The following is a 22,511-nucleotide window of genomic DNA, read 5'->3' as shown; positions in this document are numbered from 1 at the left end:
AGGATTAGCACCTAAACTGAATTAATATAATCATGAACTGAAATGCAATGATACGCACCGTGTTGAGTTTGTACCCCTCCTTAATGCCTGTACTTACTCATGTTGTCATTCTCCCATGGGTCACTGAAGGTGAGGGAGGAACAAGATGAGCCTTTGGAGGAAAGTGAATATTCTGAAGATGCACTATCGTATCACTTACGTGCAGCCTCCAGCAGCGAACCTGCACACGCCTCTGCGGCTACTGGAGTGTGCACAACTAACCTATTACGTGGTGAGACAAGCGATCGGGTGCTGGCACAGCAGTGTAAAACTTTCACGAGAGGGTGAAGGATACTCAGAGATCAATAGTCAGCTGTTCAGAGGTGACCCTTGTTCCAAACCCCCCCCCGCCCACCCCATCACCGCCTCAGGAATCAGTCAGTGATCCTATGTGGGTGGAGTGAAAGCCTGCAGAAGATGTGATTGCTACAAGATAAATGAACCCTGGCCGTTCACCACTTGATTTCCAGTTCACACAGTCTTTGGAACACTGCATCAAAAAGCTGGCAGTAACCAAGCCCTTGAATGTTTTTAAGGCAGAAGATAGATTCTTATTAAGTCAGGGATTGATAAGGGTAGGCAGGAATGTGAACTTGAGGTTGGAATCAGAACAACCATCATCTTGAATGGCAGGACAGACCCAATGGGCCCAATGGCTTACTTGTCCTCTTATGCTTTATGGTCTTCCATTCATTCAAACATATGAAACAAGAGCAGGAGTCCTCAGTTCAGCCCTCAAGCCCAATCTGCTGTTCAATGAGATCACCACTGATCTAGGAAAGATGTTGTTGCACTTGAAAGGGTTCACAAAACGTTTACAAGAAGGTTGCCGGGATTGCAGGGTTTGAGCTATGGGGAGAGGCTGAATAGACTAGGGCTTCTTTCCTCGGAGCCCGAGAGGCTGAGGGGTGATGTTACAGAGGTTTATACAATCATGAGGGGCATGGATAGAATGAATAGCCAAAGTCTTTCTCCCGGGGTAGGGGAGTCCAAAACTAGAGGGTATAGGTTTAGGATGAGAGGGGAAAGATATAAAAGGGACTTAAGGGGGCAGCTTTTTCAAGCAGACGGTGGTGTATGTATGGAATGAGCTGCCAGAGGAAGTGGTGAAGGTGAATACAAATACAATATTTAAAGCTTCTGGATAGGTACCTGAAACAGGAGGGTTGTGAGAGATATGGGCCAAATGCTGGCAAATGGGACTTAGATCAGTTTAGGATATCTGGTTGGTGAGGACAAATTGGACAGAGGGGTCTGTTTCTGTGTGCTATGACTATGATCAACCTGAACTCCATTTTCCTACCTTTTCCCAAAGAACCTTGATTAGCTTATGATGAAATATCTGCACTCACAATCCTGAACATATTTAGGACCCAGGCTCAGCAGCCCACTGCAATAAAACAATTTATAGATTTGTCACCCTCTGAGAGAAGAGTTTCACCTCTCTGTGTTGACTCAGTAATCTCCTATACAGTGTGCTTTTTTAAAATTATTTCTGCCAAAATGGACATTTTCCTGTAGAATACAGTATTTGCCAGAACTTTTTCAAATCAGTTAACCTATTTAATATCATTTTATTGCCTCCTTATTTCTTCTTCATAACATACTGTCATACCTATCTACAAATGCCTGTGATCTCTTCATTTAAATCATTTGCATAAATTGTAAGCAGTTGAGGTCCCAACACAAGTTCTTTAGAACACTACTCATTATGTCTTTCCAACTTGGAAGATCCATTTATGCTTCTGTTTAGATAACCAGTCTTCTCCCTATGCCACAATACTACCCTGTACACCATGGGCTTTTATTTTCTGTAAAAACCTTTGATGTGGCACAGTAGCAAATGCAAATGAAAACTAAAAATAGCATATCCACCAGTTCTGTATTTAAATCATGCGGCACCACCTCAAAGAACTCTTAAATAGATTGTTCAAACAAGATTTCCCTTTCACAAAGCCACATTGACTCTGCCTAATCACCTTGAACTTATTCAAGTGCCCTGTGACAACATCTTTAATAGTAGCTTCTAACACTTTCCCGATGACAGATTTTAAGCTAACTGACCTGTAGTTTCCTGTTTTTACATTTTATTGTAAGGATTGTATGGAAAGCATAGCTTTATTATTTTGTTATTAATAATATTATTAATTATTTTACGTATAAAGCAAAAGTTCCTCTTTTTATTTAACAGACTCCTTGTTTTGCCAACTTCAAAGACTTATGCACGTACATGGCCTGGCCTCTCATTTTTTGTGCCCCTTGAAATTGTATCATTCAATTTATATTGCCTTGGCTCATTCTTTTCTGCATTAAATTGCATCTGTCATGTGTCTATTCATTATATCAGCCTGTCATTTACAAAAGTGAACACAGCAAATAATAATGAAAAGATTTGACACAAAGGCTGTGACAATGATAGATCAAGTGGTGAGAATGAGAAGAATGTGCAGATATAAAACTTCTGCGACAGTAATTTGCCAAATGTTTTAAGCTTGGTATCTGGGGCTATACATTGCAATTTATGACTTTTATTGTCTGCTAGTTCTGTAGCTGATTTCATAATAAACTTATGCAATTTCCTTGGTGTCAGGCTATGTTTATTACAATAGACCCAATTTAATTTCGTTCTTTGATATTTTTCTGCTGTTGCTCACTTTAGGTGGTTTCTTAGTTACTAAGAAGATGCTGGATATGTTTAAACGACCCACTGATCCCCCAGAATATAATTACCTGTATCTGCTCCCTGGTATGGCTTTTGTTGGAGGTTATGTGGTCGCTCTGACCAATAATTTTCCTATTGAACAGGTGAGACTTCTGTGAATTGCATGTGTAAATCTGCTACTCAAAACAAGGTTCACTTCACTTGTTTTTTCATCTGTGTGTCTGTTTGCAAAGATTTGTCAACTATATCTTACAGTGTTGAGAGTGAGTGATAATAGTATCACATAATATTCAATATCAGCAACAAGTACTAGCAATTAAATGAATAGGTGTAGGCCATTCTGCCTGTTTCATGATAATGACTAATCTGATTCAGTTTTTCCTCATACCCCTTAATGGCATTTGATCAATAGAAACCTGTCAATCTCAGCCTTAAAATGAATGGTCAACGCACTGTTGTCTGCGGCATGCAGAACAGCTGCCTTCATCCACTCTACTGGGACTATCTCAGATACTTAAGAGGCTGGAACACTTTCTTGCCATCTGAGCCAGTGATGCAGTTTAAAGAAAGTGATGGAGGGTGAGACATTTGCAAAAATTTCAGCGTTTGAAAGAAGGGGACATAACTCGCACTCAAAGGCAAGAGTGATGGAAGGATGATTCCATGTGGTGGGGGTCACCCCTTTGGGAATGATGATTAATATCGTAGAACTGCAGTGTTCAGGCATTTCCATTTCCTAGGTCATTTAGTTGAGACATGAATTACTTATAAAATTTGAATCTGCTAATTTGAATGTCTTAAATCCTGATATCGAGCTGGGTTTTTCTAGATTAGTGGTTATCCAGCAGCGAAGCAGCAAGCCATCAGACAGTAAGCACATCCCTTTCATCACTCATAATGTGCAAACAGGCCTCAGTTCATCAGCTAATGAACTTAAAAGACCCTACACAGACAACAAATAAAACGAACGTCATCTACAAAGTACCTTGCAAGAACTATGACAAACACTACATTGGACAAACTGGCAGAAAGCTAGCCACCAGGAGACATGAACATCAACTAGCCACAAAACGACATGACCCACTATCACTCGTATCCTTACCTACAGATGAGGAAGGACACCACTTTGATTGGGACAACACATCCATCCTAGGACAAGCCAAACAGAGACGTGCACGAGAATTCCTAGAAGCATGGCATTCCAACCGGAACTCCATCAACAAACACATTGACTTGGAGCCAATCTACCATCCCCTGAGAAAAAGAACAGGAAATGACATCACCAACGCAGGAAATGACATCACCAACCCAAGGAAACCTAACCAGATAAATAGAAAGCAGGACATAACACCAGCGCTTCGTCGGAGGCTCGCTGTTGATGTTACCTAGAATGGTGACAAAACATCTGGGAACAAACCGGCAAGCTCAGTGAACCAGCTTACATCTGGAACAGAATAAAGACCCACTCTCTTGTGGACTGAGAGGAGGAGAGTGCTGTATTGGAGGTGAAAGGAGGACATCGGGTTGGCTGTGCACCCTTGCGACCAGTGGATCTTAATGCTGGCTTCGGCCTAACGCTGGTTCAGGGGAGCAGCCAACCTGCAACGATGGCTGCGGCAAGTGCTCGTGCCCCAGGTCAGGGGGTCTGGAATACTATCCGTGTTTCTGTAAAGAAGGTGGATGAAGGTGCACCTGTGGACCGCACCTTCTTCGTGAAGAGGGTCCTGTTGGACTGTTGTGGGTTCGCTGCTGCGGACATTTACTGCCTGCAGGATTTCCCCGGAGGTGGTTTTTACGACGTGACCTTCAGGAGTGCCAAGCTTTGCGAGAGCTTCCTGGAGGTTTTCAAGGAGAAAGGAGGTGAGGGCCCCCTCTCTGTATTGACCGCTGTCCCACTGTTTGTGATGCCAGCACAGAGGAGCCGTATGGTGACTGTACACATGTACAACCCACATATGCCAGCAGTTGATGTCCTGACCTTCCTCGGAAGGTATGTGAAGGTGGAAGGGGACCTAACCGACATCATGGACCCCTTTGGCATCTGGACGAGTAAGAGGCAGGTCAAGGTGACGCTGAGGATGGGCGCGGACGGGAATGTCGTACACTCACCGTCCAGCTTCGCGATCGGCGGGAGAAGGGGCTACCTGACCTATGCGGGGCAACCTAAAGTCTGCCATGCCTGTGGTAGGTCAGGTCACGTGGCAGCCGACTGCAGAGCCACCATCTGCAGGAACTGCAGGGAGGAGGGACACCTTGCAAAGCATTGCCCACAAGAGAAAAGCGGCAACCTTTGCGGGGAAGCGGGCCACCTCTATAGGGCATGCCCGCGGCGGGGGACCACCAATGCCCAGGTTGCCGGCAGGGGCAATGCGGGGCCAGCCCCCCCAGAGGAGAGGAAGGCACCAGGGCCCAGCAAGGACCCCACTAATGTGCAGGAGGGCCAGGCCGTGCAGGAGGGCCCAGCCCCGCAGGATGGGCCTGAGGCCAGCAAAGCACCCCTGCAGGCTCCGATCTCCCCCGACAACCCGGAGTTGATGGAGGCGGCGACAGGCAAGCCGGACCCTCCTGCCTCCGCACCCCTGACGGGGGGATGCCACCCGGAAGGCAGCACGGACGGTTTCCTGAGCCCAGAGAGCGTCCAGCAGTTAGCCCGGGCAATGGGCATGTAGGGACAGATGGAGGGGCTGGACCTTGGACTTGGGGAGGGTACTGCGGTCACTGCCCACAATGGGGGTACGAGTTGCGAGCATTAATGTGCGCAGCGTCAAGTCAACCGCAAGATGTGTGTCCACGTTGGCCTACCTGACCACCATCAAGGCGGACCTCCTGTTTCTGCAGGAGTGCGGGATACCGCACCTCTGCAGGTACGGGAAATGGTCCGGCGCCTGGACCTGTGGGCCTTCGATCTGGTCGGGGGGTAACGACTGTCGCTCCTCGGGCCTGGCTATTCTGCTGCGGGGGCGCAACTTCACCATCTCTCAAGTTCAGGAGGTGGTGGGGGGGGGGGGCGCCTCCTAGTGGCTGACATCACCTATGGGAACGCTCCCCTGAGGCTGATCAATGTGCACGCCCCAGTGGTACGGAGTGAGCGGTTGGCCATCCTGCAGCGGCTTCCACCCCTGCTGGCTACGTCCAGGCCGGTCATCCTAGGCAGAGACTTCAACTGCATCATTGATGCAGATGGAAGATCCGGCGTGGGGACAGCGGGTGGGGGGAGTCAACTGGACATCACGTCCAGATTCCTGATGGGCACGGTGAAGGACGCCAAGCTGCTCGACGTCTTCAGCACCCCTGCAGACGGAGCGCAGCAGAGGTACACGTGGTCACGGCCAGACGGGTCTATCCGCTCAAGGATAGACTTCCTGTTTGTGTCACGGACGTTCTCGGTCAGGTCCACCGGCATCGAGCCGGTGTTCTTCTCTGACCACTGCCTCCTGCTGGCTGACTGTCACTTACAGGACGGCCGGCCGGCCGGCAAGGGGACGTGGAAGCTCAACACGACCGTGTTGACCCCAGAGAACGTCAAGGAGCTTAAGAGGGAGTACGCCGGTTGGAGAACCGTGAAACCCCTCTTTGCGTCTCCAGGCGACTGGTGGGAGACGGTGAAGGAGAACATCAAGAGGTTCTTTGTCCTCAAGGATGTTCAGAAGGCAAGAGAGAGGCGGGGAAAGCTGTTGCGACTCCAGGAAAGGGTGCAGAACCTGCTCCTTCTGCAGTTGATGGGGGTCGATGTCACGGAGGACCTCCGCGAGGTGAGGGGCCAGCAAGCCTTGCTCTTCGCCGCGGAGGCCTCCCGGATAATCTTCCGGTCCAGGGTCCGCTCCGTGGAGCAGGACGAGACGTGCTCGCGTTTCTTCTTTCAGAAGGTGCACAAAGAGAGCTCTGTGCTTAGCTGGCTGAAGGAGGACGACGGCTCGGTGACGTCGTCTCGGCCCGACATTTTGAGGATCAGCAGATCCTTCTATGCCGGACTGTACGACACGAAGCCCACGGACAGCACGGCCTCCACGTCGTTCCTGTCGTCTATCACGGAGGTCTTAGACGACGGCACGAGGGAGTGGCTGGACCGACCGATACCCCTGGATGAGCTGACCAGAGCCCTGAAGTCCTTGGAGAGGAATAGGACTCCCGGAAGCGACGGCTTACCGGTCGAGCTGTATTCCGCTCTGTGGGGCCTGGTCGGCCAGGACCTGCTGGAGGTGTACGATAGTGCGCTTCGGGCAGGGGAAATGTGCAAGTCCATGAGGAAGGGCATCATCACCCTCATTTACAAGAGGAAGGGGGAGAGGGAAGAAATTAAGAATTGGCGTCCCATTTCACTATTGAACGTGGACTACAAAATCCTGGCCAAGGTCATAGCCAGCCGAGTCAGGTCTGTCCTGGAGTCAGTGATTCACCCTGACTAAACCTGTGCTGTGCTGGGCAGGAAGATCGCTGAGAGCCTCGCGCTCATCAGCGATACGATCACCTACGTACAGGACAGGCGGGTGGACACCTGCCTCGTCAGCCTGGACCGGGAGAAGGCCTTCGACAGGGTCTCTCATGCTTACATGAGGGACGTCCTCTCCAAATTGGGGTTCGGGGAGGGCATCAGCAATTGGATCCGGCTGCTCTACGCCAACATCGTTAGCGCAGTCTCGATCAACGGGTGGGAATCAGACAGTTTTCCTGTTAGATCTGGCGTCAGGCAGGGCTGCCCGCTCTCTCCTGCCTTGTTCGTGTGTTGTGTGGAGCCCTTCGCCGCCTCCATCAGGAAGGATGTGAGCCTGAAGGGCGTGACTATCCCAGGCAGCGGAGGCCTTCAGGTCAAGACCTCCCTGTACATGGACGATGTCACCATCTTCTGCACCGAACGTCGGTCGGTGAGTAGACTATTGGACATCTGCGGCCAGTTTGAACTGGCCTCGGGTGCCAAAGTCAATAGGGGTAAGAGCGAGGTCATGTTCTTCGGGAACTGGGACGACCGCTCCTTCATCCCCTTCACCATCAGGACAGACTACCTGAAGGTGCTGGGTGTTTGGTTTGGTGGAGCTGGGGCGTGCACTAAGACTTGGGAGGAGCGTATCACCAAACTGAAGCAGAAGCTGGGCAGGTGGACACTCCGGTCCCTCTCCATCGCGGGTAAGAACCTGGTTGTCAGGTGCGAGGGGCTTTCGGTACTGTTGTATGTGGCGCAGGCCTGGTCTATTCCCTGGAACTGCGCCGCTGCAGTCACCCGGGCCATCTTCCACTTCATTTGGGGGTCGAGGATGGACTGGGTCTGCAGGGACACCATGTACAAAGACCTGGGAAATGGGGGAAAGGGCGTACCGAACGCCACCCTCACCCTGACGGCTACCTTTGTGTGTGGCTGCATCAAGCTGTGCATAGATCCTCAGTACGCAAACACCAAGTGTCACTACTTACTGAGGTTCTACCTGTTCCCAGTGTTGCGAAGGATGGGCCTGGCCTCGTTGCCGCGGAACGCTCCGAGTAGTTGGACCGTTCCGTACCACCTGTCCTTCGTGGAGAAATTTTTGAAAGGAAACACCTTTGACCACAAGGCCGTCAGGCAGTGGTCAGCACGTAGTATCCTCAGGACCCTTCGGGAAAAGGAGAGGGTGGATCCCGTTGTGTGTTTCCCCACGCAGACTGCCAAAGTCATTTGGCAGAATGCCTCATCGCCAGAACTTTCAAACAAGCACAAGGACATTGCTTGGCTGGCGGTGAGAGGGGCTCTGCCAGTGAGATCCTTTATGCACGCCCGGAATCTCTGCGCCACCGCACGCTGCCCTAGAGGTGGCTGCGGGGGGGACGAGACTGTTGATCACCTCCTTCTGGAGTGTGCCTATGCGCAGGAGGTCTGGAGGGGGATGCAGTGGTATTTGTCGAGGTTTGTCCCGAGCAGCTCCGTGACGCGGGACTCCGTGCTCTACGGGCTGTTTCCGGGGACGCACACTGAGACCAACATCAACTGCGCCTGGAGGACCATCAATGCGCTGAAAGACGCTCTTTGGTCTGCCCACAACTTGCTGGTCTGCCAGCTGAAAGAACTGACCCCGACCGAGTGTTGCAGACTGGCGCACTCCAAGGTCCAGGACTACGTGCTGAGGGACGTGCTAAAGCTTGGGGCAGCCGCCGCCAAGGCGCGGTGGGGAAAGACCACCGTATGAATCCCCTTGTCCAGAATAGGAAAAAGAACCCTATCTGGTAACTGGGTCCAGCTGGCGCCTTCCCCAACTGGTCAGGGGGCCAACTGGGACTGTGTGGGGTGACGACTGCCGGGGTGGTTTCTTTGCTTTGTTTTTTTTTCTCTGTTTTGTCTTTTTCCTTTAGTTGGTGTACGTACCCCCTGGGTAACCCGGTGTGGCTTGCATGACTGGGTAGGTGTATAAATGTTTTATTTTTTGTACATTCTATGAATAAAGTATATTTTTTTCAAATAAAAAAAAGTGACGAAACGTCTGAAAACTAACCTTCCAGCTCAGCAAGCAAACTCACATCCAGAACCTCAACCTGAGCTACAAATCTTCTCAAAACTCGCAAGCGGTTGACTCTTAACTGCCCTTTGAATTAACTGAGCAAGCAACTCAGTTCAAGGACAATGAGGGATGGGCAACAAAAACTGGTTTTGCCAGTGAGCCCCACATCCCAGGCACCAAAAAAATCACAATAGGCTGAAATCAGTGACTTTCGTATTGGAGGAAACAGAGGAGGGAGAATATACGGTTCTGGTAAATTTTGTGATTATGACAAAGAGTAAATGGACTCAGCACAATTCAACGTAGCTCTAGGGCTGTTAACTAAGCAGTATTAAATTAAATGGTCTTATTATATTCCTGTGCTGCTGGTTCTTTTGTTGGCTTATTCCTGATTGCTCGTTAAGCCATGGGTTGAATTTGCCCTTGAACTTGTACTTCCATTCTCTGAGCAGTAAATTCTTTGTTGACTGCAGGAAAGTGATGTAGGACTAAAGTGTACTGAAAATAACACAAGTGCATGATTTTCCAGTCCTAATTTGTTGCAGCATATGGAAGGGAGATGTGTTCTGTTCCAGTCCAGGTTAATAGATAGGAACATAGGAACAGGAGTTGGCCATTCAGCCCCTGAAGCCTGTTGCACCATGCAGTGACATCATGACTAACCTGTGGCCTAACTCGACAAATCCCTTTACTTAACAAAAAATGATCAATGTCAGATTTAAAATTAACAACTGACCCAGCAATCACTGCAGTTGTGGAAGAGGGTTCCAAATGTCTTTCACCCTTTGTGTATAGAAACGCTTCCGAACATCTCTCCTGAATGGTTTGGCCTGACTTCTCAGATTATGCCCCTAGTTCCAGAATTCCCAAACTATGTAAATAGTCTATCTTAGTCTCCCCTGTCTTTTCCTGTTAGTATCTTGAATCTAGTTAGATGCATTGACATTGAGACAAATTTCATGACTAACAAGTGTTATCTTAATAGATTTACTTGAAAAGTCTTGAAACAGATATATTTTATGAAGTTTTAGCATGATAATTCTTGAAACAATCTGACCCTATTTTATGATTAACAAGTATTTGGTGTCCTCACTATTTCTGGGACTCTGCATATACGCATTAGTTTAGTGTTGCAGATGAAAGAAAGGTGACACTTCACAAGTCTCCCCCTCTCTCCCTATTTATTCCAGTTCCCTCACTCCATCCCCCTCTCTGATGAAAGGTCTATGCCCGAAACCTCAGCTTTTGTGCTCCTGAGATGCTGCTTGGCCTGCTGTGTTCATCCAGCTCCATACTTTGTTATCTGGGAGTCTCCAGCATCTGCAGTTCCCATTATCACTGATATACAATTTCAACCTCACTGTGAAGCCTCTTCCAGGGATGCCTAACCTGAAGAAGTTACCCCTCCTCCCTCCGGACCAAGCTCAGGGAATCTCTCTCCCACTGCAACTCTCTTGTAATCTCTTCAGCCTTGAAACTGCTCAACCATGTCCTCAAGCAAACCAGGTACGTTTGGACATCGAGCAGTTTTTCTGCACCTTTGGTCCGCCTCCCCCTCTCCCTATTTATTCCAATTCCCTCTCCCCATCCCCCTCTCTGATGAAGGGTCAGGCCCGAAATGTCAGCTTTTGTGCTCCTGAGATGCTGCTTGGCCTGCTGTGTTCATCCAGCTCCACACTTTGTTATCACAAGTATCTTTTTGGCAGAGAGATGCTCTGGGCCATTCAGAGGATGTGCAAGAAATTAGTTAATTGCACACCTTTTTCCACATAACTGTACAAATTAGACTGGTAATGCATATTTTTATTATTCATCAGATGATGTATCTTGGATCAGGCTTGTGCTGTGTTGGAGCTTTGGCTGGGCTGTCCACTCAAAATACTGCTCGCCTTGGCAATGCTTTGGGAATGATTGGTGTAGCTGGAGGAATTGCTGCTACTCTCGGAGGCCTTAAACCTTCTCCTGAACTATTGGTGCAGATGTCAGGTGCGATGGCTGTCGGTGGAACTCTTGGTGAGTACTTACTTGGCCGGGTTGGGGATTTTGTTTTCCTCTTACTTTTTTAAAAGTGAATAATACTGTTTGGACGAATGAGGAAGAAGAAATGAACAGGCGAGTGATACTGTATTCAGGATGTTCAGTACCACAGAGAATTAGTGAGCAACGATGACCATGCTCATAGTCACTCAGTCATTGGGCTTTTGCTGTACTGAATCTAACCAAGTATGGAAACTAAAACATAAGTTGCTGGAAACGGTCAGCAGATCTGTGAAAAGAAATCAGAGTTAGCGTTTCGGGTCCAATGACCCTTCCGCAGAACTGATGGTAGCTAACCCCACAGCCCCACAACACCTGTGATGGGGGCAGAAAGGGGGCTGGATGGGGGGTAGTAGATCTATCTTTGACAGTAGGGAGTTCTTTACAGCAAAACCAATTCTTTGCCTAATTCATGTTCTGCCCTGAGCTCTCCCTCTGCCAGGTGAATGTACAATGTTTTTTCTTTCCGAAATCCTCTCTGGGCGAACCTGGTCTCTTGCAGGGATGCTACATCGATGTTCAGTCAGTCCAATTTCACGTTGATCGCACTGACTAGCATGTGTCATTGACCAGCTGCAAGTGTTTTATCCATCGCATGTACATGGTCCTGATGGCCCTCAAAAATTTGAAGATTCGGAATTCTCTTTCATTTTGTTTGATTTGTTTGTTTACCAAAGGCAATGGGTTCCATTCATTTACTGAGCAAAGACTCGAAACTCCAGCGCCCAGTGAGGTAGATAGTGGATAGGCACCTTCTACATAGAGGGTCTCTTCACTTGAGGCATATGGGGGCTGGCCAGTGGGACATGTTGGTACCTTTTACCACAGGGGGCAGCTCATGGGAGCTGTCAAAATGAATCTAAAAATTGTTGGACACAATAAGGACTGCAGATGCTGCAAGCCAAAGTCTATAGATGTGAGAATGGAAAAGCAGAGCAAGTTAGACAGCTTCGGAAGAGCAGGAAAGTCAATGTTTTGGGGCAAAACCCTTTGTCAGGATACATCAAAACGTTCCGGTCCCAAACATTGACTTTCCTGCTCCTCTGATGCAATCTGACCTGTTGTGCTTTTCCAGCCTCACACCAATAGACTCTAAAATTTTCTGGATTAGCTGAAGTGAAGTTATATGACATTAAATTACAATGAAATGAGAAGGAGAAAACACATGGAACTTGGTGAAGACCTAATGATTAAGAGAGGTCATGGTTTTTGTAAAAGCGTTTGTGTTTAGGCTGAAGACGTGCGTGGTTGTTGACATAAATCCTTGTAACTCAAGTAGTGATAGGTTGAGATAACAGGAACTGCAGATGCTGGAGAATCCGAGATAACAAGTGTGGAGCTGGATGAACACAGCAGGCCAAGGAGCACAAAAGCTGACGTTTCGGGCCCAGACCCTTTACCAGAAAAGGGGGATGGGGAGAGGATTCTGAAATAAATAGGGAGAGAGGGGGGAGGCGGAACAAAGATGGATAGAGGAGAAGATAAGTGGAGAGGAGAGTATGGGTGGGTAGGTAGGCCAGGGATAGGTCAGTCCAGGGAAGACGGACAGGTCAAGGATATCCATCCTGAGTCTCCTGCAGTGCCATAATGACGTCACCTGCAGGTTGCAGGAACAGCAATTCGTATTCCACTTGGGAACCCTGCAGCCCAATGGTATCAATGTGGATTTCACAAACTTCAAAATCTCCCCTCCCCCCACTGCATCCCAAAATCAGCTGAGCTCGTCCCCGCCTCCCTAACCTGTTCTTCCTCTCACCTATCCCCTCCTCCCACCTCAAGCCGCACCTCCATTTCCTACCTACTAACCTCATCCTGCCCCCTTGACCTGTCCGTCCTCCCTGGACTGACCTATCCCCGCCCTACCTCCCCACCCATACTCTCCTCTCCACCTATCTTCTCTTCTATCCATCTTCGGTCTGTCTCCCCCTCTCTCGCTATTTATTTCAGTTCCCTCTCCCCATACCCTTTTCTGATGAAGGGCCTAGACCTGAAACGTCAGGTTTTGTGCTCCTAAGATGCTGCTTGGCCTGCTATGTTCATCCAGCCACACACTTTCTTATCTAGTAATAGGCTGAACTGTAGGAATAACTGTAGAAAAGCTGAATTTTTATTTAAAACCCACACAGTGAATCAGATGCGATAATATAGACTATTTGTCAGCTGAATTGTAATTGTCATGGAACTGTGCTATGTAATAATCACACAGTTGATAGGATGACACAAGCTTAAGTTTTATGCCAAAGTTCATTAAGAGCAATGGATAAGCGTTTTTCCAAGACGACACAGGCCAGATTCGGTGAGTTAATTGATCAAATTGACATGGAAAATGTAGCATGTTTGTGATGTTTGCCGGTGGTCTGGTCATTGGATAGTGTCAGGTCTAAAATGTAGAGCTTCTTCGTATGGAAAGCAGATCAAGCAGCTTCTCTTATAGTTAAGAAAAACAGAAGTTGCTGGAAAAGCTCAGCAAGTCTGGCAGCATCTGTGAGGAGAAATCAGAGTTAATGTTTCAGGTCCGGTGACCCTTCCTCAGAACAAAACTCAGTAGCGTTAACTCCGATTTCTCTTCACAGACCTGCTAAGCTTTTCCAGCAACTTCTGTTTTTGTTTCCGTTTTACAGCATCCGCAGTTTTTTTCGGTTTTTGTCTCATAGTAAAATCCGGTTAGCATGAGAGCCGATGATCAACGACGAGCAATTGAGACAAAGTAGCATCATGATCTGTTCTGGCCTGAACTTCGACAAGTTAATGTAAAGGGGTTCACGGTGATTGTAAGCATTTTATGGGAACGTTTTGCAGTATTTTGTGTAGTGTGCTTTCATAATGTACATTGGGTATATTCCGTTGTTGGAGCTGCTTTGGGTTTTTGATATCCAGACTAAATATGACGGACCAGGGAAAGTGGATATAAAAGACTACATCTCCAGGCCAACTGAGTTGGGCTTAACACTTCTAACTCCTCTCCAGACCAGAAGCCTGGGCAAAATGTTTGAGACCCTCAGCTGCCTGAATGCAAGTGCTCTTGTCCTGGAACTGCACTGAGTCTAAAGCAATTGCATGGCACTGACTTGGTTGCAAGAGTTTTCAGAAGAATATTTAAACATCAGTCTGCCTTTGGTTTCAGCTGAAGATTTTTGTCAGGGTTAGTTCTTGTAGACTTCAATTTTCCAGAAGCATCTATAAGGTGTTGAAAATATTCACTCACAGCTGGTGTTTAGTTTACACGAGCCACTTTACTTGCCTGCATACTCCATGATTGGTAACTGAACCATATCTGTGTTCCTCTGAAACTTTAACATGAGACTGCTAGGGACTCAGTATCTGTGTGACTCCAAAGGGATGCAAACCTGAGTACTTGCCAATGGAGAGGCTGTGAACTGACAGGGGGAGATGTTCACATTTAATTGTGTTTTGCTGCTGTCAAGCAATGTAGACTGCAAATGAGAAGCAAATCAGCACAGAAAAGGGAAAACTATGTTTACTGTCTCCATCCACAAACATAGTTGCCTATTTCTGACTTAAACACCCACCTATTGATCCTGTTGTTACTACAGTAACATCATTTATAATGAATTGATTCGAAAGTTAAAGATTAAAACTTAAGGAGCTATCCAGACGTCAGCCAGATTTTCTAAATCCTTTGTCACTTGATCCATTCTTCCCCCTTTGTGGATTGCTTGGGAAACCTGCCATCTTGAAGGCACTGTAGAAATATCTGATGTTGGTCTTTGCTTAAAAACTACCCAAATCCTCCGGTAGGTACACAATTTACTGATTTAATTATAGACATATAGATACGTGAATGGACAAATGCAGCTTCACATTGAATCCTTTATACTTAAGGAAAATATGCATTTTCAAGTGAAATAACATGGTTACACAACTGTGTAAGAGCGCAGGGATAAGATTACATGTAATTTATAAGAGGAGGTTGTTTTTGTCCCAGCTCCTTATTTGATCATCTATCATGGTAAATTTAACTTATTTTTAAAATTTCACAGGACTTGGAATTGCCTCTCGTATCCAGATCTCTGACCTTCCCCAGCTGGTTGCTGCTTTCCACAGCCTGGTCGGTTTAGCTGCCTTGCTTACCTGTGTGGCTGAGTACATGGTGGCATATCCGCACTTCAGTACAGACTCTGCAGCCAATTTAACCAAGATCATAGCCTACCTTGGCACCTACATAGGTGGAGTGACATTCAGTGGCTCTCTTGTTGCTTATGGCAAATTACAAGGTGAGTTTGAAGTCATCAGCATTTTAAGTAGAACATAGAACAGTGCCGCGACAGGCCCTTCGGCCCACTATATCAACTCCAATCATGATGCCATTCTAAACTAATCTCATCTACTTGCACATGGCCCGTATTCCTCTCTTCCCTGCCTGTTCATGTGTCTGTTTAAATGCTTCTTAAAAACTTTGCTAACACATCTGCTTCAAACACCACCCCTTGCTGTGTATTCCAAGCAACTACTACCCTCTACATAAAAAAAAGCCTGCAAATTTCCTTTAAACTTTTACCCTTTTGCCTAAAACCAATGCCTTCTAAATTTCCACCCTGGAAAAAAAGACGCCAACTATCCACCCTACCAATGACTTTATATAATTCTATCAGGTCACTCCTCAGCCTCCAATGCTGTAGCAAAAACAAGTCAAGCTAATATACTCCAATCCTAGTAAAACTCTTATGCATTTTTCTGGAAGCCTCTGCATCTTCCCTATTGTGTGAGGATTAGAACAGCACATATTCTAAATATGACCTAACTAAAGTTTTATGCAGCTGCAACAGGACTTGTCAGCTTTTATACTGAATACCCTGACCCATGAAGGCCAGCATGCTGTATGCCTTCTTTACCATCTTATCCACTTATATTGCCACTTCCAGGGAGCTGTGGACTGGAATCCCAAGTTCCCTTGGTATATCAGTGCTTCTAAGGGTTATGACTTTTACTGTATACTTTCTCTTGCATATGACCTCCCAAAATGCATCACTTGTGCAGATTAAACTCCATCTGCCATTTCTCTGCCCAACTTTCCAATTGATCTATATTCTGCTGTATCCTTTGATAACCTTTCTCACTATTTACAACTCCACCAATTTTTGTGCCGTCTGCTAACTTATCAGACCACCTACATTTTTACCAAAGTTATTTATATATATTACAAACAACACTGATCACAGAGCACTGATCCTTGTGGAACATTACTGGTCACAGACCTCATGTCAAAAAAACAACACCCCACCCCACCCCAAGGGCGGTACAGTGGCTCAGTGGTTAGCACTGCTGCCTCACAGCCATAAGAACGTGGGTTTGATTCCACTCTAGGGTGACTTGTGTTGAGTTTGCACATTCTCCTGAGTCTGCGTGAGTTTCCTTTGGGTGCTCCGGTTTCCTCCCACAGTCCCATGGTGTGCAGATTAGGTGAATTGGCCATGCTAAATTGCCTGTAGTGTCCAGGGATGTGCAGGCTAGGTTGATCAGCCATGGGAAGTGCAGGGTTACAGTGATAGCGCAGGGGGGGTAGGTCTGGGTGGGATGGTCTTCAGAAGGTCAGTGTGGATTTGACGGAACAAATGGCCTGCTTCCACACTGTAGGGGTTCAATGAACTATCCTCTGTTTCTCTGAAGCCAATTTTGTATCCAATTTACCATCTTACCATAGATCCCATGTAACTTTATCTTCTGGACTAGCCTACCATGAGGGACCTTATCAAATGATTTAGTAAAGTCCATGTAGACAATATCCACTGCCCTACCCTCATGAATTATCTTCGTCACATCCCCCAAAATTTCATCAAGTTTGTGAGACAAGGCCTCCCCTGCAAGAAAAAATGCTGACTATCCGTAATACGTCTTCTCCAAATGTGAGCCAATCCTGAACCTTCTTCAATAATTTCCCTGCCACAGATGTAAGTCTCACTGTCTTGTACTTTCCTGGATTATCCCTGTTAAACATTCTTAAAAGAACATCACTGAATATTTCCCAGTCTTCTGGGTCCTTGCTTGTGACTAAAGACGATGCAAAGATCTCCATCAAGGCTCCAGCAATCTCTTCCTTTGCATTCCTCATTAGCCTGGGATAGACTTATCAGCCTTAATATTTTTCAAGACTCACAACACCGCCTCCTCTTTAATATTGACATGCCCCAGAATAGCAACATATCCCTCCCTAATCTTACTACCACCCATGTCCTTCTCCTTGGTGAATATTGATGTGAAGTACTCATTAACAACCTCACCCACTTCCTCCGGCTTCATACATAAATTCCCTCCTTTGTCCTTGAGTGAATATACCTGTTCCCTAGGTTCCTCTTGCTCCTAATAAGTATATAAAATGCCTTGGGATTCTCTTTAATCTCACCTGTCAAGGACATTTTGTGACCCCCTACTATCCCTCTTATTTTCTTGTTTAAGATCTTTTCTGCTTGGCCTTGTCTGATTTCAGTTTCCTAAACCTTAAGATATATTTGCTGTTTGTTTTGGAGTAATCTTTCAATATCTGTAGTCATTCAGGGCTCCTCAGTTTTGCCATCCTCATAGGAACATGCTGGTCTTGACAAGATTCCCACCTGTCAGATGGAGATTTACCTTCCAACATCAGCCTCCTTAATTTCTCCATAAGTGCACGTACTTTAGGAAGAAAATTAGAAAAAAAACTGATTAAATGTTGTCAGAATATCGAGACCTGGAGACTCTGTAGAATACGTCGCAATCTTTTCACCTCTGGGCTTTAAAGTTAAATGGAAGGAATGAAACATCCAGTTCGGTTCCCCTCACCCCTTCATATGGATGTTATAGACTGTTAAATTCATATGTCTGAGGTCAAGGCTAGTAAAGATTAGAAGATAAAAATTGTTTGCCACAGACATCCTGGTCATCAGGATGGATAGGAGAATGTTTTTACAGATCAGGGGATCCCTGTAAAGTGGCTGCAGTGTTCAGTTGGAAACATAAAGACATTCACTGGGAAGACAGCAGAGAAATAAACAGCTAAGACAATGATACAGGATTTGTTCATCAGTTTGTCACAGCTCAGGTGGCTCTTGGCTATTCTGGAACAAATTTTGTTTTAATAATGAATTCATAAGGTAGCATGTCATCTAGAATGAAGGAAATATCTAGAATCCTGTGATTGGAATATCAGTAATGCTGAAGCACCTGCAAATGTGTGAAAACAGAGAACATCAAGAACTCCTCAAATCAGACTCCTTTGGATTGAACGATTTCTGTATTTTTTTTTAGATTAGATTCCCTGCAGTGTGGGAACAGGGCCTTTGGCCCAACAAGTCCACACCGCCCCTTGCAGCATCCCACCCAGACCCATTCCCCTATAACCCACACACCCCTGAACACTACAGGCATTAAAATTGATAAATTAAAATGAAATAGTTGGAAGATGTCTAGTAGAAGGTGTTTGTATGAAGTTATTCTACATGCTTGATCTTTAAAGTTTACAAAATCCTCAATTTCATAATTATTGGATTTTGTATGATGTCACCCATAGGGTCCGATATCTTAACAGTCCTAATTACATGGACTCACTTCTGACTTGTCCCAGCATCCAAGCCATGAAGCAAGTTTCTAAATTTTAAAATTGCAATCTATCTTGTTAAACCCCACATATTTAAAAGCACAACCATCTTGCCATTCAAGATCTTGCCAGATCTGTCCCCAGTGCTGGCTATACTTCACCTTGCTGTGCATTAGGATGTTATTGGCTTTGCATAGTAGACCTGGAAGAGAATCTGCTTTAGTAATGACTAGATCTCTTCCATGAGCAGAGGGGCAGACACTGTTGAGTAACAAAATTATGGGGAGGTGGTGGCACAGTGGTAATTTCACTGGACTAGTAAGCCAGACCCCAAGTAGACATGAGTTTGAATCCCACCATGGGAAGTGGTGTAATCTGGAAAGAATCTGGAATGACGATGTAACAACTGCATTGTATAGTACCTCATCCTGTGACCGACCCTCCCTGTCATCCTCACCTCCCTGACCTGATGCGAACCTGTCCATCTTCTCTCCCACCTGTCCGACCCTCCAACCTCACTGACCACTCCCTACCTGCACTCACCTGTCTTCCCCAGCCCCACCCCTCCTCCCTCTATTTATTACTGTGTTCCCTTTGTCACCACCATTTCTGAGGAAGGGCCCCGACTCGAAAATTTAACTTTCCTGCTCCTGCCTGGCCTGCTGTGTTCCTCCAGCTACACACCATGTTATCTCTTATTCTGAATTTATGCTGTCTGGTCTCCCACAAAGAGGAACAACCTCTCTGCATCTACATTGTCCAGTCCTCTATGAATCTTGTATGTTTCAATAATGTTGCCAGTCATTCTTCTAAATTCCAATGAGTACAGGCCCAAACTACTCTGGGTGTAGATTACAGACATTGGTGGTGTTGGCGGAGAGTGTGGGTGGGTAACGAACGAACAGTATGGCCAGAATCACCTCTTTGAAGGCACATAAACTGTTAATGGTGATAATGAATGATATAGAGAAGAAAAGATCTCAGCTAAATTCCCTTCGGAGTGGAATTAGCTGGAATAGCAGTGAGGAAACCATCTGCTGTCCATCTTTGGGTGAGGGAGAAGGAATGGGAAATAGTCGATAACACATGTAGAATAATGGGTCCCAGGTAGAAGGCAGGCAAGTGATTGTGAGGAATTTCAGATCAGCCATGATCTTGTTGGAAAGTACAGCAGGCTCAAGGAGCTGAATGGCCTACACCTGTTCTATTGCTTATGGTCTCACCTGTCAAGTAGTTCACATGTGGTAACCAGGCTGCGGCCACTGTTGAGATGCCATCTGTGATGTAGACTGTATGATTACATGTATTTTTAATATAATTTCTTATAAGTTTGAATTTTTAGTTCTCGAGTAAATAGCTTGTGGGTTTCCTGAGCATCTGAAGTTGATTATTAACTAGTAAATATTTTTGTTGTCATGGTGATTTCTTTTAAAACAATTCTTGAGGCCTAGCTTGGGAATTAACAGGCTATCATGCACAAATATAGATTTTTGTTTACCTTAAATTGCTTTACAACACAACTAGGTAAACAATGGGGCCACAAGGTTTGTTAGAAACTTCTGGAACATATTTTTTAAACTTAAAGGAAAAACTCATAGCTTAGAGAGGGAAATTCCTTCTTAGTTTCACTTTTGCATTTTGAACAGTCTTGTGAAGTCCTTGTATGATGGTGTCAGTGTAGACTCGTACTCCTGAATAGGGAAGATTACTTTGGAGTAGAATTTGTGTTAGTTCTAGATCAGAAGTGACATAATAAAACCCCAAAGAGATTATGTAAAGCTACATTTAAACTCAGGTACAGAATAGCTCCATGATGAAGTCATCAGCAGTTCCAGTCTGTAAGTTAAAATCACAAATGGCATAGACCAGTTGTCGTGTTAGAGACAGCGAATCTAGTGCAAGTACTGTAAGAGTCATGTTTTCGGCTGCGATATCAGATGTGTTTTTTGTACTGTACAATGGTTGCGTTGGATACCATACAAAAATTGTTGTTTCGCTTTTCAATTTATAAAGGGATGTCTTGGGATTAGTGCAATTACACTTTTACTGTTTGCTTAAGGACAAACCTTTGAGTTTGTTTAAATGTAGGAATTTTGGTTTATTCCATTTTATCTTTTTTTTTGTTTATTCTGTTTTATTGTTGAAGAAAAAGCTGTGCCATTGTGAGTTTATGTTTCAGTGAGAGACCACTTTGTTGAACCAAAACAAATCAAAACCTATCAATCAAGTGAGGTTTCAGCCTGAGATCTGACTTGTCCAGTAATAACATCAACTGGGATTATAACATCCATTATTGAATGAACCATAATTTTTTAGAATCCTGTTTAAAAATTGGCCGCTGGCTCGAGCCAGCACGGAGCTAGCAGCTGCATTGCAACCATCTCCCATTATAAATTTAGGACATCAGCAGAGAAGTTTGGGAATGAGCTAAAAAGGCTAAAATGTAGTACTTAAAAATTTATCGATGCTATCAAATGTGGCAGGCAGTGATACCAATCTACTAGAAGAGAGCATATATAAACCAACAGGATGAGCAGATAAACATCAGATAGAATTTAATGCAGAGAAGTGTGCATCTTGGCATAAGAATAGGGAGAGGAACTATAAACTTAATGATCCAGTTCAGAAGATTGTGCAGGGCTTACAAGGACCAGCAGGCAGTGGGGGAGGGGAAGTGGTGGGGAGTGGAGAATTACAGATACAGTCCAGAGTAGCACAGTGTGCAGCACAGAAGATTTTTGGAAGCGTCAGGACTGGATTACTGTACAGAGAAGCAGTGTGGACTGACATGTTCCAGTGGTCTCCTTTTTGTATCATTGTGACTTGTCGACACTATGCCAAATCCATGAATGATTAAAAAGTCTTTCATTGCTTTACAAAACAAAAATATGCTTATTCTCGCTATTACAGTTGCTGTATTTCACTTTAGGGTTAGCTGATGTTCTTATTACAAATGATAATCACTCAGAAGTGTGCTGTATACATGATGCAGCTGATGAATATCAACATCTCTAGTCACCGCTGGATGCAATACATTGCCAACAACATGGTTTCCAACTTGTTTTTAAATTTGATCAAAAGGAATATAGGCATCTCTAGCTCCAGTAGCCCATCACCAGTTGCCTTGGAGAATGTAGTGGTGAGCTAGCTGATTTCTTGAATTGCTGAGGTCATTGTGCTGTAGGAAAACCTGCAGTGCTGGTAGGAAGGAAGTTTCAAAGGGATTTTGACCAAGTGATAATGAATCAGCTACGATATATTTCTAGGTCAGCTTGGTGTGTGACTAAGAGGGAACTTGCAGATGGCGGTGCTCCTATGCATCTGCCTCCATTGTTCTGCCTAGTGGTCGAGGACATGGGTTTGGAAAGTGCCGATGAAGGAGTTCTGGTGTGTTTTGGCAGTGCCTGTTGTGGATGGCACCGTGCTGCTACTGAGCATTGGTAGTGGAGGGAGTAGATGCATGTGGATGTGGTACCAATCAAGTAGGCTGCTTTACACTAGATGGTGTCAAGCTTCTTGAGTGTCGTTGGAGCTGCACCCATCCAAGCAAGGGAGAGCATTCCCTCACATACTTGACTTGTGCCCTCTAGATGGTGGAGTCTTTGTGGAGACAGGAGGCAAGTTACTCGCTACAGAATTCATGGGCTCTGATCTGCTCTTGTATATGACAAGTGCAGTTTTGTTTCTGTTTGGTGGTAACCTCCAGGATGTAGGTAATGGAGGATTCAGTGATAGTAATGCCATTGAATGTCAACAGGTAGATTCTCTCCTGTTGGAGATG

The 22,511-nt window shown here is 45.7% G+C and overlaps 1 protein-coding gene across 1 annotated transcript in view; it reads left to right on the top strand.

The window, feature by feature from the left end:
• Nucleotides 1–22,511, top strand: part of LOC125452996 (NAD(P) transhydrogenase, mitochondrial-like) — a 189,666-nt gene that overhangs the window by 71,344 nt on the left and 95,811 nt on the right. Inside the window, exons 12-14 of the mRNA XM_048532046.1 lie at nt 2,699–2,844; nt 10,980–11,175; nt 15,201–15,434. Of these exons, the coding sequence (XP_048388003.1) occupies nt 2,699–2,844; nt 10,980–11,175; nt 15,201–15,434 (576 nt within the window). The remainder of the gene's footprint in view (nt 1–2,698; nt 2,845–10,979; nt 11,176–15,200; nt 15,435–22,511) is intronic.

Source organism: Stegostoma tigrinum, chromosome 1 (assembly GCF_030684315.1).
Source record: "Stegostoma tigrinum isolate sSteTig4 chromosome 1, sSteTig4.hap1, whole genome shotgun sequence".
Taxonomy (NCBI): Eukaryota; Metazoa; Chordata; class Chondrichthyes; order Orectolobiformes; family Stegostomatidae; genus Stegostoma; species Stegostoma tigrinum.
The sequence above is the reverse complement of the archived record's forward strand: the minus strand, read 5'-3'. Positions and strand labels throughout refer to the sequence as shown.